Source organism: Xiphophorus maculatus, chromosome 19 (genome assembly GCF_002775205.1).
Source record: "Xiphophorus maculatus strain JP 163 A chromosome 19, X_maculatus-5.0-male, whole genome shotgun sequence".
In the NCBI taxonomy this organism is placed as follows: Eukaryota; Metazoa; Chordata; class Actinopteri; order Cyprinodontiformes; family Poeciliidae; genus Xiphophorus; species Xiphophorus maculatus.
The window spans coordinates 15868850-15888223 of record NC_036461.1 but is presented as its reverse complement, the minus strand read 5'-3'; the positions used below and the strand labels follow the sequence as shown (position 1 = coordinate 15888223).

The 19374-nt window shown below is 39.9% G+C and overlaps 1 protein-coding gene across 8 annotated transcripts in view; it reads right to left on the bottom strand.

Moving 5' to 3' along the window:
• Window positions 1–11077: 11077 nt before the first annotated feature.
• Window positions 11078–19374, bottom strand: part of meis2 (Meis homeobox 2) — a 93197-nt gene continuing 84900 nt past the window's right edge. For 4 of the 8 annotated variants that reach the window (XM_005798317.3, XM_005798318.3, XM_023352650.1 and 1 more), the window contains exons 12-13: window positions 18150–18241; window positions 13056–13169 (exon numbers count right to left, since the gene is read on the bottom strand). In XM_005798317.3, the coding sequence (XP_005798374.1) occupies window positions 18183–18241 (59 nt within the window). In that variant the 3' untranslated portion in view covers window positions 13056–13169; window positions 18150–18182. Of the gene's footprint in view, window positions 13170–18149; window positions 18242–19374 lie in introns of all 8 variants that reach the window. The other 4 variants (XM_005798315.2, XM_023352648.1, XM_005798316.2 and 1 more) reach the window with 1 other exon arrangement.

Sequence of the window (19374 nt, the reverse complement as noted above, 5' to 3'; positions counted from 1 at the left end):
GAACATGGTACACTAATGTAAATTATATCACAAAGAGAAAAATGGCGAAAGAAAAATGCTGTTTGTGCACTTTATAAACCCATAGATTTACTAAATAAAATGATGAAGCCTTTCTATGAATCACTGAGCCTCATATTTAGTTGTATAACCACTATTTCACATCTGTTTCATGGACCACCTTCAAGCACCATGAAAAAGTTTTTCCAGCCCAGAACTACATTCCACAGTTCTTCCGCATTTCTCGGTTCTGCATCAGAAGCGGCATGTTTGATGTGACCTTACGGATTTTTTGTTGGGTTAACGTTCTGGGATTGGGTTGGCTAATCCTGTCTGGAACCAAGATGCTGGTTGTCGTCTTTTTTTGAAACGCCTTTTTCAAGAGCATTTTTCTCTTCAGCATTAGAGAAGCAAGTCCTCTTCAGACATTGTGATGTACTTAGCCTGACCCATGGCATAAAACACATAAATTTCATGCTATGATCTAAAAAAAAAAAAAAATCCACCACAATCTTACTTTAATCAATCCATGAAATGTTGCACCTTTTCTCATTTGGCTAAACTGTAACCTATTCATTATAGGAGCTTTTGGGAACACACGGCCATTTTATAGCACAATCAAGTAACTTTTACTTTCAATTACAAAAATACTGTACATATAGAACATAAAAGAAACTTGGCTTTAGGATTGCCCTCTGTGTGCTTAAGAGTCCCCTGCTCTCTCTGACACTGCCTTCAGAATGTCATCACAACAATTCTCCTCCATTATGCTGTTTACAACCTTTTTTAGGAGCAATGGACTGAGAAGTGGGTCCTGTGATAAGCTCAGCAGATGCTCAGCTCTTCCAATAGTCTGAAGGAGCTGAGTGGGGGAGTCACGGGGAAGAGCTGCTGGGAGGTGGATGCTCAGATTCAAAATGGTGGTGGTTTCTAGATTGGCATATTTTACTCAGATTTTCAGTGAAACTCGCCATAACCAGATTGCATAATATTTCCTGCCTTTGTCCTCTAATAACTCATCTGTTTTTATCAGTAAATTAACAGCATGCATATATTAACTGTTGCATCTGTTGGTTTTCTCCTACTCCACTGCACCTTCTCATAAATTGTTTGCCATGTAGAAAACCAGTGACTGATCTGGCTAGTGACATTAGACTATTATTCTGAACACAAATGTCTGCGAGCTTATCTCTTAATCATCTATGTGCGACTGAAAAAACAAAAGTGAATGCATGTTATGATATTGCATTTGAACAAAAATAGTCTCCTGCACTAACATGTTTCATTTTTTCCCCCCTCAAATTCTTAAATCTCTGCCTCCCATGTGTCAGATTAGTTTGATGCTGTCCACAGCATTCACCCTGTTTGGCCTACGCCTGCAGGCTATTGGAAGTCTGCTCTCCACTCAGATGTACAACTTGGCTCAATCTCCTCTAGATCCTGCTGTTTTATGCCTCTACGGTCAAGCTGTTAGACCTCTGAGACACTAAGCATGAGAAGAGAAGGACCGAACCACAGACTGAAGGGTTGGTTCTATCCCTGCAGCAGACCACCAAATGGGCTGCCTCCACGCTCCTGTGTTATTTATGTGGAGAGATCTCGGGCCTGTTCCTGCCTCAGGCAGCGTAGTGTTTTTAGTAGGGATCCTCTCAGCCTCTCCAAGCCAGCGAGACATCACAGAGTGAAAATAAATAAAAGTTCCCCACAAAGAGTTAGAGCCAAATTGAAATTAAAAAAATGTTCTTTTTCTTCCCCCTTTTTTGCTGGATGGAATAACAGCAGAGGGGAAAAAAGAAGTCTTTGCTCAGAGTTGAAAGAGATGCAAAGCGTTTTTGTTTTTATTTTTAGGAGGCTTTATCCCGCAATCAGAGCCCGGTATTCAAAAACAACAATAGATCGTGAGAAAGATTTTGAAAATGGGGAGGGGGGGGGACTTGGGGCTAATTTTAAATGGCTAAGCAGTGAAGGTTTGATTGACAGGATGGAGGACAGATGGTATGTTTAAAGGAAACTGAACAACTATGACACATAAATCCACTCAGAATAGCAGGGGGAGGCAAAGGGAAGAGAGTTTACTTTCCACTGACTCAGTGGCTGGGCCAAGCAAGCACTGTAATCACTAAGAGCCTAAAAATGAAGAAATGAAATCTGTAATGTAAATACCCCCGAAACAATAGTTGTGATGTTGATTTGACATTGCATCACATGAACTCGGGACCTCCATATTGAAATAACCCATATTTGACAGCTTCAAGTGAACAGTCATTTGAGTGAGCTTCAAGTAAAAAGTAGTTTTCCTGTTGAAATAAACATCTTGACAATGGAAACCTAAGGAGTGTTGAAGAGAAACATTGTGACTGCGTTCCTGCTAATAATCCATGAGCGCAAAACTCCAGTTTGATACCAAAAACACTTTCTTTCAAATAAATCCCATATTCATATTTGCAGGGCCTGGCAAATGTCGACACAATACCTTGAACTTTTCACATCACGGCCTCAAACTTAGATGATTTTTAATTTTTTTTTAGATGTTATGGACCAACAAGAAGTAGCGAATCGTTTTTCTTGTTTTGTTTTGTTTTGTTTTGTTTTTGTCATGCATTGGCATTCTGCCTCCTCTGATACCCCTAAAGAAAATACAGTGCAACCAAATGTCTTTAAAAATCATGTAATTAGTAAAAGGTGTTTGAGAAAGGAAAATGAAAACCATTTATGGTTTTTCCTCCTACCACAAAATGACACTTGTGTATGTCTTTAACATAAAATACCATTAATAAACTTTGAAGTTTGTAGTCATGACATGGTAAAATGTAAAAAAAAACACTGCACTCCTGCAGCATTTATCTCAATAAATGGATGGAGGAATATTGAGCATTTGTGGTTGGAGGGTTCCTGCTTTAGCATTGACCAGCAGAAAGGTCAACCCCCCTTGTGGCATTTGGTGTGTGACCCAGAAAGCGCGTCATCGCCTGCTGCCAGGAAGGCTTGGTAACATGCACAGGATCAGGTATGAGCCAGCAGGGTAGAGGAGCGAGAGACGGCACTGAGACCGGATCGTGACATTTGGAAGAAAACAGAGATGAAATGGTTTTCAAATGGCAGGAGACAAAATTCAAGTCCAAACTAATTTTGGCTCATCCTTTGCCCCGTGTCCAACTGGTCTACTGATGGCTTGATGAACGTTGTCCAAGCTTATTAGAAAATAAATGTAAGTAGTTAGATCTACTGTGTCTCCAAACTATACACTTCAGTGTGTTCATTAGATTAGTTGAATCGGTCTGAGGCCCTTCACGGCCTCTCGGTTTTCTTCAGTGTTGCCCCATATTTATCTCCATCCATCTTCCCATCAACTCCAACCAGCTTCACTGATTTCTTAAAAGCTGGATTTAAATCAGTGTTTCTTTTTTGGTCGCCACATTCTCTCTGAGCTGTGGACTTCTACAGCTCCTCCAGACTTACCATGGGCCTCTTGGTTATTTCTCCAACTAATGCACTCCCTACACAGCCTCTGTTTATGTGAACCACCATGTTTTGGTTGGTTTGTCCCATGCCCTCCTCCATTTTTTTTTTTTTTTTGATGAGACGCTCAAAGCTTGTGAAACTTTCTAACCTCTGCCTGATGCAGCGTGGTCACTGATGTTCCGTAGCAGAGGCCTTCAGGAACCAGATTTTTTTTAATACTGAGATTGCTGTATGTGTTGTGGAATGCATGAACCACATTGTGATCGATTCACACCGAGGATAAAGCTTGAATCCAAAGCATAATCAGAGCAACTAATACAGATGATAATAGCAGGCTTGGCCCTGCACACTGAGCTAGCCCTACACTCAGTCAGAATCATGCTTCTATTTGTCAAAACAAACCTTGCGATTATGTTTCTTAATGCAACAAATCCAGCTTTGTCATCGTATCGCACAGATCAGAGGACTTCTCTAGTATGTGGACTCGACTTAATTGTGGACATATTTGAAAGAGGTGATGTGACTGTGCTTTATTCACTTGTTTCCACAGGTAGCAAAATATTATGGGAATCACGGGATTAGAGCAGTGGTTTTATGTGAAAAGTTCCTTGGGTATTTTTTTAGGTTTTCGTTGGTGGATTGCCACAATCATTTCTTTAGCATGAGGAAGAATGGGACATATTGTGAAATATTCAGCTTATTTTCACCTTAAAACACTAAACTGTGTTTCTTGAACATGGCTACAGTCCCACCGTGTTCTGACATGTTTGGTCCCAGGTAAATGTGGACGTCCATCCAAACACACATCCTGAATGCGGCTGGTAGGGGGTCAGCATGAAGGGGATCAATACCACGGCTCATTTTTGCAATCCTGGTGAAGTCATGTTGCTGGAGGGTGGATTATTGCTCCGTTAACCTGTTGCTGCATGAAAGCAACAATCACTGTCGGTTAGTGACAAACTGATGACGCAGCATTTTGTTTTAAGCAAACTTCAAGAGATGCTTTGAATCCCGCCGTTCTGTGACCTCAGGACATCACTTTAGTGACGACATCTCAATCCCACAGGGATCATCACCCGGTCACAGAAAACAGGAAAGAGTGAATGGAACCGATAGGATGTTGTCATTCAAATGGAATGGATCACTTGAACTGCATTGCAGGGTTGTAATGACCCTGTGTATGGGAACTGTAATGTGGTTTTCCCACTGGGTTTGAGGAGAAACTCTATGCCGGGCTATTCAGGTGCGCAATAAAGTGCTTTTCACTTTCTGAGGACTTCCTGTCTCCAGTGGCGTTCTCCATTAACTCCTCGCAGACAGACAAGAGGCTTCCCATTGGCCAGGACGCTCTTTATCGCAGCAGTTATTCCCCCCAGGTATGGCCCTACCTGGCCTGCAGATAAGATAGGGAGCCGGCTGCCTGTCATTACTGGCAGATGAAGGCTATCAGAGTATTGACAACACTTTACACCCCCCTGTTGAGAAACAAACTTGGACTTGTGAGTTTGGTACACACTGGGGTTTTATTGTGTAGAGGCAACCAAATAGTCTGACGTCACAGCTTCCCTTCCTCCTCCTGCTCTTCAGTTGACTACTATTTATTCCCAGCAGCTGTAGTGATGTGCTAAAAAAGTTCTTGACACCGGTTCTTGCTTTTCATCACTGAAGCTTCCATTGCTAACAGGGACACAGGGCTGTTCTCGCTCTCTCTCTCTCTGTTTCTTTCTGTCATATCCTGCTGAAATTCCCACATGCTGAATTTATCAGATAAATTACAGAATGTCACGCAGGAAATCTTTCACATAAATCTCCACATCATCAAGTCAACTGCGCCTTCAAGCACCTGTGAAGGGCAGATTCAAAAGGCTGAAGAATAAACAAATGAATAAAGTCATCACAAATATATATTTCTCTTTTTTACTTCCCCCAAAGGGGGAATGTATATATATATATATATATAACGACTGACTCTTCAAATATTTCTACATTTAGTATTCTTGAAATTCAGCGCAGAAAATACGCAAAATTTTATTTATAGTCATTACTATATGATTCAAAGGCAGATTAGCTTATCTATTATTTTCTATTTTTACTCCGAGACAATCAGACCAGTATGTTATTACAATGGGTCACCTGTGTCTCCATCCCTCTGACAGAAGTCTTTTGCTTAGCTTGTCTTCGTTTTCTTTCTTTTTCCAGTATGGACCTGTATGCCATTACACTGTTTTGAAAAATAAGGAGAGGTTTTAACTGCCACCTGAGACGATAATGGTTACCGGTTCTATACTTTGAGTCAGAATCTTCAAGTGGGCTGTGATTAATGATGGCAGCAGAGTTAGTCGGGCCCTCCAGGCCCCCTCTCTCTTTCACGTCTCCTCGGTCTAAACACCGAGATTCGGGTGAGATGCTGCGGTTCTGTCTTATTAATTGCTAATTTCTCTCTGTGTCACACCGCACACGCGCAGAGGAAAGGGGGCGTCGGGCAACAAGTCCCCCCGGTGCGCAGCATAATATTGACCCCGCAATCCGTCTCTATTGATTTCACCATCAGCCTGGACTCCTGACGCATGCATAAGGAGGTTTATACCTGTGAGTAAATATAAGACGATTGGTCGCGTTCGCTGCAGTCATCGCCTCAGAAGTGGAGAGGAAAAAAATTATAAATTTACCAGGGTGCAAACATGATTACCTTCTTGATTTTGTTCTTTCTGTAAACAAATGGACTCTGGTCTCCAGAAGGGGTCGCCATCATGTAAAAGCAGTGCGCCCATGGGTGCGTTAAGGAGGGGAGGGGGTCTCTCCTTCTCTCTTGCTTCAGCAACATCAGATCGGAGTTATTAATTAATGAATCTGAGGCGCGCATCGTGCCTTCACAAATGTGCGCATTAATCAACAGCCCGGAGCGGTTTTTATATATTTAAATATATATTTTTATTTATTTATTTATTTATTTTTCTTTGGGGGGTTCTGAAATCCACAGACTGTGAGCGGGTCCCTCAGCCTCTCAGTCCACTCCTGTTATTTACAGTCCGTGTGAAATGTCTCACTTTGCTGCCCTCGGCTACCGCGAGATATTTCCACTTTCTTTTCTCGAAGCTCTCAAAAAAAAAAAAAATAAAAAAAAAAATAAAATAACCCAGGTAAATTAAAGAATAAGAAAATCAACTTACAGGGACACAAGCCATAAATTAAAGGGATCGATATATATTCGCCGCTGCAACTGTCTCCTAATGGGAATAATGTTGGATTTGTTTGGGGGCGGTGGGGGGTTAGGGAGGGTCTTCTCCGGCCACATAAAGCGCGATTATTTCAGCGGAAGAAAAAAGAAAGCGCTCAAACATTGACGAGCTGGAGGCCATTGTAACAAGGCGCTGGGAAAAAGGCAACGTAATGAGAAAATGTGGGCCCGGGGCTCGCCTAATTAAATCTTAACTGATTGAAATAACGCTTTGAATACCTCAAGGCTTGACTAAACTCCGGCTATTTCCCTTTTTATTGCGCTTTATTTATTCTGCCTCTCTTTTTTTTCTTTCTATTTCTTCTTCTTCTGCAGCTTCAGGACTGGCCGCCGCAATCTCAAGCGTCCAACTCTAAATCCCTGATGCGAAGTTATTTGATTCATTATCATTTTAACATCATTAGGAATTTGTTTTGTTTTTTTTTAGGCCTTGATGTCCACAAAGGACGGTGCAGTCACTGAAACTGAAGGATAAAAAATAATGATAATAATAATGACAATAAAAGGCCTTTTTTTAATCTCAACTGTAAATATTTTCCACTTGTTTAACGGAGATTTTTCAATTTTACAAATGTTAGCAGTAATTTAATCATTTTATGCAAAACTTAAGTATTGGAGAGTTTCTTCTTGGAAATGAAAATGTGGATAAATTTGCATTAAAAAATAAATGGAATAAAAGGCAAAAGGCCAGAGGAGAGAAATGAGTGACGGCTGTGCATGCACGCACGCATACATGCGTTCAAGTGAACGCGTGTTTCTCCCTCCATTGTCTGAGAAGGAAAAAAAATATATATCATAAATGATTAATAGATAATGGAGCTGTCTCCTGCAGACGCGCTCATCAGTGGTAAATGGGGGCTGGCGCGGGGCACCGCGGAGAATTAAGGCGAAAGAGTTTGCAACATTCCTGCAGGGTGTAAGTTGTTGACGATTAACACACACACAACCACACATACACACACACACACACACACCCTAAGGGATTCAAGAAGAGAGTTACAGCCTTTATGGGATAAGGAGAAAAAAAGTCAGAAATCAATTTTATTTTTATTTTTTGTGGTCTGGTTTAATTTGATGATTTTTATATTCTATATTCTAGCTGTTGCTTTCTTATGATCATGTGTTATTTCTCATTTAGAAGACAAACAAAATGATATTTAAATCAAAAAATAAGCTAAACATTTCTTACTGCTTCTTCTATTTTGATTTGGCTTACAATCGCACAAGATGTGGATTTATATGTCCTCCATCCACCAACCATTTGAAAAATACCAACAAGGGAAATTTTCTTCAGGCTGATAAGTAAAATGCTCCATTTCACGTCTAATTCTTTGTTTTTTCCTTTGGCCCGTTGGAAGGGTAAACTTTGGAGAGCCTCAAAGCAAAACTCACAAACTTGATCAAATTTACCCAGTTTATTTATTTTCCCTCGTATCGTGACTGTGAAATAAGCCCTTTCTCCTATTTTGAAAGAAAAAAAACACTACAAAAAGCATTTTGTTTCCGTTAAAAAAAATCAAAAGTTCAAGTTAAGATGCTGTTTATAATAAAGAGAAGTAGAAAAGTAGGGGGAGAGAAAAAAATAAATAAATTCTAGCCAAATTCACAAAATGTATCCGGTTGAATGTTTTTTCGTCTCTCATGTTTTGTCTTTGACTTGCACAACTCAGCCCTGCTTCTTATTAAAAGCCAAAAGAAAAAAAAAAAAAAAAAAAGAAGTTCCTTCTTAGAAAGCCTTTTCGGTGCTGCTATAATAAACCATTTTCCCCGGGCTTTATTGATCAGTCACTCTGAGCTAATGTAATTATCCTCATCAATAGGGGGACTGCAGGGAGAATCATTATGTGGTTGACATTGATAAATGATCAGCCCAATGCGGCCCTTTTCTCCCAGGGACCCCCGCCTTTGACCCGCTCACGCAGGCCTGCATAACGTAGTCATAGAAACACCTTATGGCGAGAGGAGCGAAAACTGCTGAAATGTTAAAAAAAAAAAAAAGGGTGGGGGGAAAGGAGGACAACACATGTAACAGAGTGCATACATACACAGAAGCTAAAAACTGTCCCCCTTGAGCAAGCCATTTTTGGGGAGAAGCAGCTGCGCAGTGCAGGACACTCAGATCACCACCGAATCAGAGATTTAAAAGAGAGAGAGAGAGAGAGAGACAGCCAAGAAATTTATGTCCTCCTTTCGCTCAAAAAATGCACTTATGTGTCCAAAAATACACAGATAAACAGCCTTCTGTTCGCTCTCTCTGTGGAGGAAAAAGGCAATAATGTGAGCGTCATTATTAACATGTTGCAGCAGCTCATTGTGTGGACTTTTAATATTGTTGCGGCGACATTAGAAGAAGAAGAAGAAGAAGAAGAAGGAGCGCAAAAAGGTTGCATTGTGCAGCAGAGCAGAGGGAATATATTCCCTGTTTTATTCCTGCAGCAGCAGCCCGGACTGGCTTTGACAGGGAGGAGATGAAGGGGAGGAGTTGTTTAGCTCGGCTGGATCATCCATCATCCCTGTCACACCGAATCGGCAAAAGGAAAGCAGCAGAGGCAATCTACCTTCTGTCTCTTCGGGGAGGAGGTGGCGGGGACGGAGGGGAGGAAGAGAGGGAAGAGAAAAGAAAGGGAAGAAACTATTAATATTAAAATCCTCTCCATCTATAGAAACACTCACGTTTTTTTTTTTTTTTTTTACTGATAATCTCCGCACAAATCAGCGGCATTTCCTTTCCTTTCCGCTTAAACCTCCAGAATAAAGAGAAACAGAAATGCTGAATAGGTTATAAATTATTGAAAGAAGAAGAAAAAAAAACATGTTTGTTAACTCAACTATTGCGTAAACCCTATAAATAAACATTATTTTTTTTTATTTAACTGCGTGGCCGAGGCCCAATATGTTTGCATAGGAAATAAAATAAAAGATATAGGCCAGATTTGTAGGTGCAGCTGCAGAAATTTGCAGTTTGTGTTTGTTTGCTAGGTAGTATGTGGAACTGAAGTTCTGTAACCTATGGGAAGCATATAAAATAAATAACATTATAACATTTAGAGCGCATAGGGACACACAATAAATTTGCAAATAAATATAAATCATCCTGTTAACCATGTCCTTTTCCGTCTTTTTTTTTAAAATTGGTTTTTTTTGTAATAAGATTTCTAGCGAAAGTGCACGTTTTTTTAAGACAAGACATTTTAAGATTCGAAATTAAAATGTAGTAAATGTTTTAAATTAAAATGTTTAATTAAAAACACATCAAGCCTAACCTAGAAAAGCATTTTAGTAAAAATGCACATATATATATATATAAATATATATATTTACATTATATTTAGATTTTTGAAGAAGAGCTAAATATAATTAAACAACATATGAATAAAATACTGAGTTCACTATTATTATTATTATTATTATTATTATTATTATTATTATTATTATTATTTGTACCAAAACTGCTTGTGCCAATAGCATTGTGTGCTTCATTAAAAAAAACATAGCTGGTAGAAAATAAAATTACCGTAAATTTTTTTTTTTTAATCCTCCTTTGTCTATTTGAAGCCTTGAACCACACATTGCAGAAGCTTAAACTTTTTTCGTAGAGGACAAAAAAAAGAAAGAAAGAAAGAAAGAAAGAAAAAAAACGTGGAAAAAAATCAGACAGAGAAATGCCGTCATTTGTGGTTTTAGGCTATGACTTGGATGGCCGCAGGCAAACACAGGCAGCGAGAAGGGGGGAAAGAGAGAAGAGATAGCCTATCACAGCCCTGGGTTGTACTTGCAGACGACGATGACAGATTCGGCCAACAGGCGGCGCTGCAAAACGGTAGAATCACACGGTGCTAGCCAGCCATGCTTCTGGCTGCATGGAGGCAATTATTCTCGAAGCAAAGTCTTACTGTGTTTTTTTTGTTTTTTTCTATACTAATAATTCTGAAGAAAAGAAAAATACTATTCGGCATCTACAGCAGGGAGGAGCAGCCACAAAATAGTTTAATTCTCATTTCCCCACTTTTTTTTAATTTAGACACTGTAAAACAAAAATGAATCTCCTGAAAATATTTCTCTATTTCTCTCTCTTTTCCTTCAAGTTCACCATCACCTGGAAGTTACAGTCAATCACTTTTATTTACCTTCATGTCAGATTTTTTTTATTTTTTTTATCTTTTGATTTCCAACTAAAATGGCTTGGTGGCAAGTTTGCTGTGCAATTTGCTCCCTTCATTTGCATTTGAAAGTTATTTATCATTTGAAGGGAACATTTGTGTGCCTGAATAAATTGCCGTGGCAAGATGGGCCTCTGCCACAATTTGTTTTTGTCATTTTAAGAGGGGCCATTCAGCAGTGAAGGAATCTATTGCAAGAAGAGCGCAGGAACAAAGTGAGAAAGTGATGTATTTTTATAACCATGTGCAAAAATAAATTTAACATGCAACAATATACCCCGACAATAATTAACCAACCAAGCTGAGCTCTGTTAAAATGTAGGAGTGTGGGAGGGGGAGGGTCCATTACGACTTTGTATGCAACACAGTTAATAACACAAAAAAATCTAACAAAAATCCAAAAAATGAAATATTTATTACAGCATTTGTGACTGAACACCTTTTAAACATTACGTCACAGTCCTCATACAAGTATTTAATGTATTTCTGACAAAGCTTAAGGGAGACGGCATCTTATCATCTAGTGAGGAACACGTGCTGAAAAAGGAAGGAATTCATGGACATACAATATCAATGCCACAGCAGATCTGAAACTAGCAAAAACATTCTTTTTCAATTGAGGTAAACACATAGAATATCTAACATGAAACAATTAATAGACTGAACTCTGTACGAAGTTTGTTACAATATTCTCTCCGCTTTTTTTTCCTCCCAAAAGCATTGAGTTCATAATTTAAGTGTTGTTGTTTTTTTTTTTGTTGTTTTTTTCTTTTTTTTCTCTTTTTCCGCTTATGTTTTTTTGGTGCATCAACCATCAAATGCTTCTCCAGTGCCACAGAATCGACATCTGTGTCAGTTATTGTCCTTATGGCAAAATTGTGTCAATCCGGCACGTGAAGAAGCGCTGCAGAGTGTTGCTCTCAAGCTTCCTTCCAAAGGCTCTTAACCAATGAGAGTCCAGGGTACAAAAGAAAAAAAAAAAAGTTGAAATAAAAAAAAAAAAGTACAAAAACCAACACAATCCAGTGCTTGGGCAAGTCAAACAACGAACCTTTTTCTCCTTTAAAACCTACAGGGCAAACATTCATCCTTGAACCAAAAGAAAAGAAAAAAAAAAAAGACAGAGAGAGGGGCATGACAAATGTTCAAACTGAATCCTTTAGCAGCCTTTTCCCATCATGCCCTGTTTTTAGAGGGAGGGGGGAGGACCTGATTGCCCCTCTGTGGTTTGAAGCTTTGTTGAGATGTTCCATCTTCTTATTGGTTTTTTTTTCCTCTTTTTTTCCATGGTTAGTGTTGTGCTGCGAGAGAGTTTCTTCTCCAGGAAGGAGCACACACAGTGTGTGAGAGAGAAAAAGGTTAACCTTTAATTCTAAAACTAGCGCAACATAAAACATGTGATCAACAAAACGAAACAAAACAAAACAAAAAAAAAATGCACAAGTTTTAACTTATTTATCTATACTTTTTATACTACAGTAGTTATAACTCTTGGAGTCTTTCTGCTTCTTTCTCTTTTTTTGTTTTTATTCAACTTCTGTGGGGTGATATTATTCTCATTTTGAAAGAGCGTGTCACATGAAAATATGTGTGTCATGGCATGTGCCAAAAAGAGTGTGTCTATGTGTGTTTTCCATCACGCGCATCTGTCCGTTCATCGCACGTTTTTTTTTTTTTGTTTTTTTTTTCCTTTTTTTTTATGTCAAAACATTTCGCGTTGATCTTTACCAAAAGCCCAAGACTTTACAAAGTGTTCTTGTCAGCTTGGTCCTCCATTTTTATTTTTTTATTTTTTTGGATGAAAGTAACAAAATTGACAATATTTTTTAAAAAAGAATCACAGCTCGTCTGGAATTCTGCTTCTTTAGTGTCAAATTCTGGTCAAAAGGGTTCACTTTTATTCTTAAAAATAGTCTCAAAATAGGATTTATAGTGGGCTGCTTTCTTCTTTTTCTCTCCTTTTTTTACTTATTTTTGGAAGTGTTTCTTGTCGTAGCTGCTGTTTTCGTCCCTTTACTATTAGGCGTGGATGTCCAGGCCATATCCTCCAGTACTGGGGTCAATGGGTGAGAGCAAAGGGGGTCTCTGTGCAGACATGGTCATTCCTGGGTGCAACGAGGGTCCTCCGTGCATCAGCATGGTGTGGGGAGCGTGGGGATGATCGGTAAGGTACGCATGGCGAGGTGGTGGTCCGGGTCTAAGCTGCGACGGGTGAGAAGGCATCTGATGAGGGTTGGAGTAGGTGGGTGGGCCCATGCTCATGCCCATAGGACTGCTCTGAGGTACGTACTCCCCTGGCATGACTGGCAGACCTGAGGGAAACACAGAGGGAGAGAAATGTATTCATGGAGTCAATAAAACTGCAGCTTTGACACGCTCCTTCCCCATTAACAGGCCTTAATTCAATTTAACCTCAACTTTGCCAACAGAGAGCTTAGCAGACTTTATGACATTGCGTGTGTGACTACAGAGCTTTTAGCCTCTGCATGTAAAGAGAGACATTATTGCGCCGGGCTATTTTAGTCCATGGTGAGTGGTTTACAATGCCCAATAGCGTTGTGGTCTGGTCTCAGGTTGGAAAGCGGTCCACAGACAGCGGCGGTCCTGGAGGATGTGAGGAAAGCCGAGCAGGGGTATTGATGTGGAGAAGTGCTAATACTTTTTACTAGTGGAACAGTCAATTCTCCGGCTGAATTTAGTAGCAATTTCCCCCGGGGACAAGTCTCTGCGAGTACATATTTACTCTGAAATCCCTTAAAGAAGACGCTAAATAATTCAGGGCTCAGAAAGTTGTATCAGCTAAACCGTGAACATCAGGCCTCATTTTGTCTGATGAAACAGAGAATTTTTAGGCTAACAATTCCTTGGAGAAGAAAAGGTTTAACGCTTAAGCCTTTTTTCTAAATTCATATTTTTATTCTGATTGTTTGCCTGAGGTCAACACAAAAGAAGCCCATGGTTGTGGAGGTGGAATTAAAATGACACTATTCCTCTGATGTAAAATTGCAGTGGCAGCATCATGGTGTGGGGAAGCTGTCAATAGAAAAAGAGTTAAAGAAAAACCTGTTAGAGGCTGTAAAAGACTCAAGATTTTTGGTGTTCTTTCAACAACAACTTTCTTACTGCCACTCCTCTATTAAAGGAAGTTTTTTGGATTGCAAGATTCTTGGATCCTCTTAACAGACGTCCACGGCTGCTCCACAGTTACCATGTAGGCTGCCTTGTTTTGGTCATTTTTAATCGCTCTTCATTTTTTGTCACTTAATCCTCTAATGTTATCGAACAAATCACTAAATGTGTTTACAGAAAAGCTGTATTTATCCCGACACTAAATGATGAATTTTATTTAAGAGTATCCAAGTAAATGAGATTTAATACAAATGTTATGCCACAATTTTCATCATGGGAAAAAAAAAAATTGAAGAAAATCATGAGCTCCTCCATCACTCCACAGCTATGCGACACTTTGAGTTGGCATACGTTCAAAAAGGCCAATAAAACACATGGAAGTGTGTGGGTGTACTACAAAAAGATTTAAGGGGTCTGAATACTTTTGCAACATGCTGTAGAGGAAGAACAGCAAGAGCAGGAAGCCGCAGCGAGACAAAGTAACAAAGATAAAAGGAAGCAGGCAGAGAATGAAAGGGAAAAGGAGGTGGATATGGTGATGTCCCCTAAGATGGTCTCCACTTCATATGTGTGGAGACCTCAGCATGCTGGCATCTCTCTCACTGTGATAGCACCCAGGACACAGAGCTGGCTCAGCAGTGCCGCTGTTTGGCTTTTCATCCGACTGTTTGTTGCAATCAGAAAGAAAAGAAGAAGATGTGCTGGAGGGGGGAAGGTTGCATCTCCTGGAGTCTGGGACTAGAGTGTGAGAGCGCTGATGGTCTGGAGGACCAGAACCTGCGGGGAGAGGCGGGCGAGCGGGATGCCTCTGTGGAGCCAGGGGGCCTTTTGGGGTGGGACTGGGTCTGGGCTGGCCCTGCTTTGTAATGTGAACCCCAGGGGGAATGAAGCCGTAATAGGAGAGGAGAGGTCACTGTAAGGTCACCGGGCATGCTCGCTCTCTGCATTCCTCCACCTTAGTACACCACAATTAAGAAGTGACACTGGAAGGCCCCAGTGGAGGCAGGAAGAGGAGAGGGCCCCGACTGATAGCCGGTCTCATCGGTTGAAACCTGTGCCATCTACCGTTTTAAAATCTCCCTACTTGGGTCGTAAAATAAATAAAATATTCAGGATGGGAGGGCATGATGGGGGCCCCCGGCCTCCATATAACCCAGATCAGCTCCTGTTAAAAGGCCCAGCAGATGTTTTTTGACACTGTAAACTGGTAATCTCTTCTCTTGTAAGCTGCTGTCATTCCATTAAGTAGATCCGAAAGCCCCCTCCACTCCCCCCATTTATTAACAAGAGTGGTAAAACCATCTGAAGACAATAACTGAGGAACAGACTGGGCCCCTGTCCTGCCATCTCTGCATGCCTGCCTCCTGAATAGGCTTTGCATTTCTGTTATGGCACAGTAGTCCTGCTCAATGGCTGGCCATAATTAAGTACCAAATATACCATATTGTGTGGCTGTGTAATCAAATCAAGAGAGGGTAATATTCCTCTGTATTAAGCTATTAATGTAATTGTTCATGAAGCATAAAATATGTTACGTAATTAAATCGTCTCAAAATTATATAGACGTATATTAAGAATTAGTCAACCTGAGCAAATGTTGTCTCTGTGTGACTGTTTTAGGGAACATTGCTTCCTGATTTTTCTTTTTTTTTCAGGCGCCATTAGCAGAGACAGGAGGGGATGAGACCGAACGTCGTTCTAAAGACAGAAAGAAAGCCAGCACTGGAGGGGTGAAATGATCTCTGTCGGAAGAATTGCTGCTGTGACCCTTTGGAAAATCCAGTCTGCATTTACATATAAAGGATTCTTTTAATCAAGGTAAGTGTTATTATATTGTGCCCCATTGAGCAAGGGAGTTTGGGTGTTAAATAAAATCTGCTCTGCCGTGCTTCCTTTAGGATGTGATAAGTCTTGATTTTTCAAATGCCAGCACCGTAGCAGAATGGCATTTATGGTGGGGGGGAAGAAGTATTAAATACGTTAAGGTTATCTGTAATGGGGATGGGTAAACTCAAGTTATCCCAAGGCAATTTAAAATCAAAACAAATAGAGACATTAATCAAGCTGTATGTATTAAAATGGAAAGCCAAAAAAATATGATTTGAACAAATGAAGGGAAAAAAAAGCAAAACTTTAACAAAAGCCAAGAAATCATCTGAAATTGTCAATATTCAGAAAACAATTATCCCTATTGATGCTAGTTAATACCAGATTCATTAATGCTACCCCAGAAGGGTCTCTTAATCTTAAGATATCATATAAGAAGCATATCTTGATTGGTAAAAACAAAGAGCCCTCTCAAGACCTTTCAAGCTTTACTATTTCTAATTACATGCTTAACAGATATCTTTCTAAACTTTTTAATGTTCCAGTGAGCAGGATTTTAGCCAGAATCAATAAAAGGAAAGAACATTTTGAAATAAACCAGGCATGGCCAGGTTCTCTCTGTAAGATTTCCATCAGAGGACCATGAAGGTCTCGATACATGCTCACAGCATCTGACTCCACTGATGAAGAAAAAGTGTGTTTGAAGCTCAGGAGAAGTTTGTTGTAGAAAATTCGGACAAACTAGTGAAGTACTGGGAAGATACAGTCTGGTCAGATGATGTCGACATTGATCTCTTATAATGTCATTGTCAGTCCCAAGTTTGGAGGAATCGTAATGTATATTATCTCAAAAATATGGTGCAAGATTGTCTTTCGGCAGATCGGCCTGACAGATAGGAATCTGAAGATGAAAAAAAAGTGGATCTTTCAGCAAGATTATGATCCCAAACATGCAGCCAAGGAAACTCTCAAGTGGTTTAAGAGAAAGAACATGAAGCTCCTAAAATCACCCAGCAGTTTGTTTGACTTGAATCTGATTGAAAGAACTGTAGAACCAGAATGCATAGAAGAGATCCCCAGAATCTCCAAGACTGGGCGGAAGAATGGGTCAGCATCACATCTGAATAACGCATGCAGCTAGTTTCTGCATACAGAAAACTTGCTGTCGCGAATTTCTCATGCCCAAAAAAGGCCTTTCTTTTCTGTATTTAACACATTTTAGTAAGCATGTTCTACACTTTTCCTTGCACTATTCCGCTTTATGACACACCCTTTATAGACTGTTTTGTTTTGTTTCCTTTTATGTGTGGATTAATTGGGTTGTAACTGACATCTGGTTTGAATTAAATCTCTATAGACCCACTAGAAAAGCATTTACTGAGAAAAACATTGGCATGTTCAATACTTATTTTCCCTACTGTAGCTGTGTCGGACGTGTGCAACCAGTCACACAGACAGCCTGTGTGTATATGTGTACTAGAGATCTCCTTTATTTTGGATACAGAATAGATTCTTGTATGAATATAAATTTATCTCAGTGTCTTCTGTCTTAGAGTCCCAGGTCAGGCTTGTCACTGCTGGCCCCTACAGTGCCCCCCTTAAATTGTCTCCCTCCAGTAAAAAATAATCAAAACACACAGCACCCCCCCCCCCCCCCATCCCCCACACGTTCATTCCTACCAATACCCATCTCAAAGCAAATCCCCATTGAAGGATCGACCATGTCACCCGCAGCCCGTATATCTAGCTCAGGGACTATAATGTACTGCCGTGTTCCCGTCTTTGCATATAAGATAATTTGGGCATCAATCCTTCCCCAGACAGATTTATGTCACTCGGAGGACAGTTTCACTTCTCCTTCTTTATCGCTTCACTGGAGCCTGCTTAATTTCCCCCTGTCAGCCCCTTCCCCAGGAGATGTTATTTTTTCCCTAAATGTCCAACATTTGCATTGGCTGTCCACGACGAGGAGAGCGATGGCGCTATTGTGATAAATAAATTTGTGGATGCCATGCAGGGTTGTTTTCCCCCCGCCTCCCTTTTCTTTATCCTGTTGTTGTCCCCTGTTGTCTGGCGTCTACAAGTCGGGGTCCTCGCCATCTCAGGACAACTCCCACTTTTTTCACAAGTATCCAATTCATCCTCTGCCCTCCCACTTTGACACTTAAAGCATGTTGCTAAAACATTTAGCCGAGAACTGTTGCTGGGGATGAAAACTTGCCGTAAAAAAGACAACGTGCTGTTCAGCTGGAAAGGAATTCTGAGGAAAATCTGACCCTGACTCGCCCCCTAGAGACAACAGTAAAACATGTAACAAAGAAATTCCCAGTACTTACTTCCCCCTTTTTCTTTGCGTTACAAGATGGAGGTTACATGTAGTGCCATTGCCCATCCATGCCCATATTCATCCCCATTCCACTCATAGGCCCTAGAGAGAGGAGATAAATGCCAGAAACAAAAGGATCAGCAGGAGTTTGAATCACAGAAAGACTGAAGAAGACCCATTGATAGACAGGATGAAGTTGGTTAGCTTAAGATGGAAATGATGAAGCAGAGGTGGAAGAGTGCAAGAGCGTTGACAGTGCCTTGAAAAAGAATTCATTCTACATTTATTTTCACATTGCTACTACAAACATAGATGTATTTTAGGGGTATTTTAAATGATAGACCAACACAAAGTAGTGTATAATAAAAACTTGAAGGAATACTTAATTTTTTTTTTTAAATTCCTTTACAAATAAATATCTAGAATGTGCTTTAAACAATTGTATTTGGGCATCTTTTGATGCAATTACAGCTTCAAGTCTTATAGGAAATGTCTTTAAATACTTTGTATATCTAAAGACTGAAATATCTGCTTGTCTTTGACAAATCCATCTTCAAATCAACACATTTTGCTGTTTCTATTGAAGAAAATCATTTTCTTCATAACAGTTTTACCACTTGAGTTATGGATCTTTATAACTCCTAAAACCAACTCCATCATGCTAATTGTTAATTAACACCGTATGATGCTACCACCACCATGTTTTACAATGGTATTGGTGTGTTTATGGTGATGTACAGTGTTAATTTCTATTTTAAAGGTTTGGAGAATTCTGGAGGCAACGGTGTCAATGTGGGTTAGTTAGTGGAATCAGAGTGACTACGAGACACGCCGCACCTTTCAGATTTAATTTGTATAAAATGTCAAAAATCACATATCGCTTTCCTTCCACATCACATTTACGCACTGTTCTGTATTGATCACATAAAACCTGAATGAAATACCTAAAAATGTAACATATCGATGTAAAAAAACATTTATTCTTTTGATGATGATACTTTTTAAAGGCACTGTGCATGTTGCTTTGCATCTTAGATTTAACTGTGGTTACTTCCAAGGATTTTTTTTTCTTATGCAGGGAAGTTGACTTGTAAGAAGAATAAACATTGTCATTGTGGTTCATGTGGTTAGTTGTGAGGACTTTTCCTAGACTGGCTTGGCTACATCTCAGTGAGTCACATCAGTGAGCTTCAGCTTCACAAAACAGCCAAGAGTGAAGCTAATGGACGGTAAAG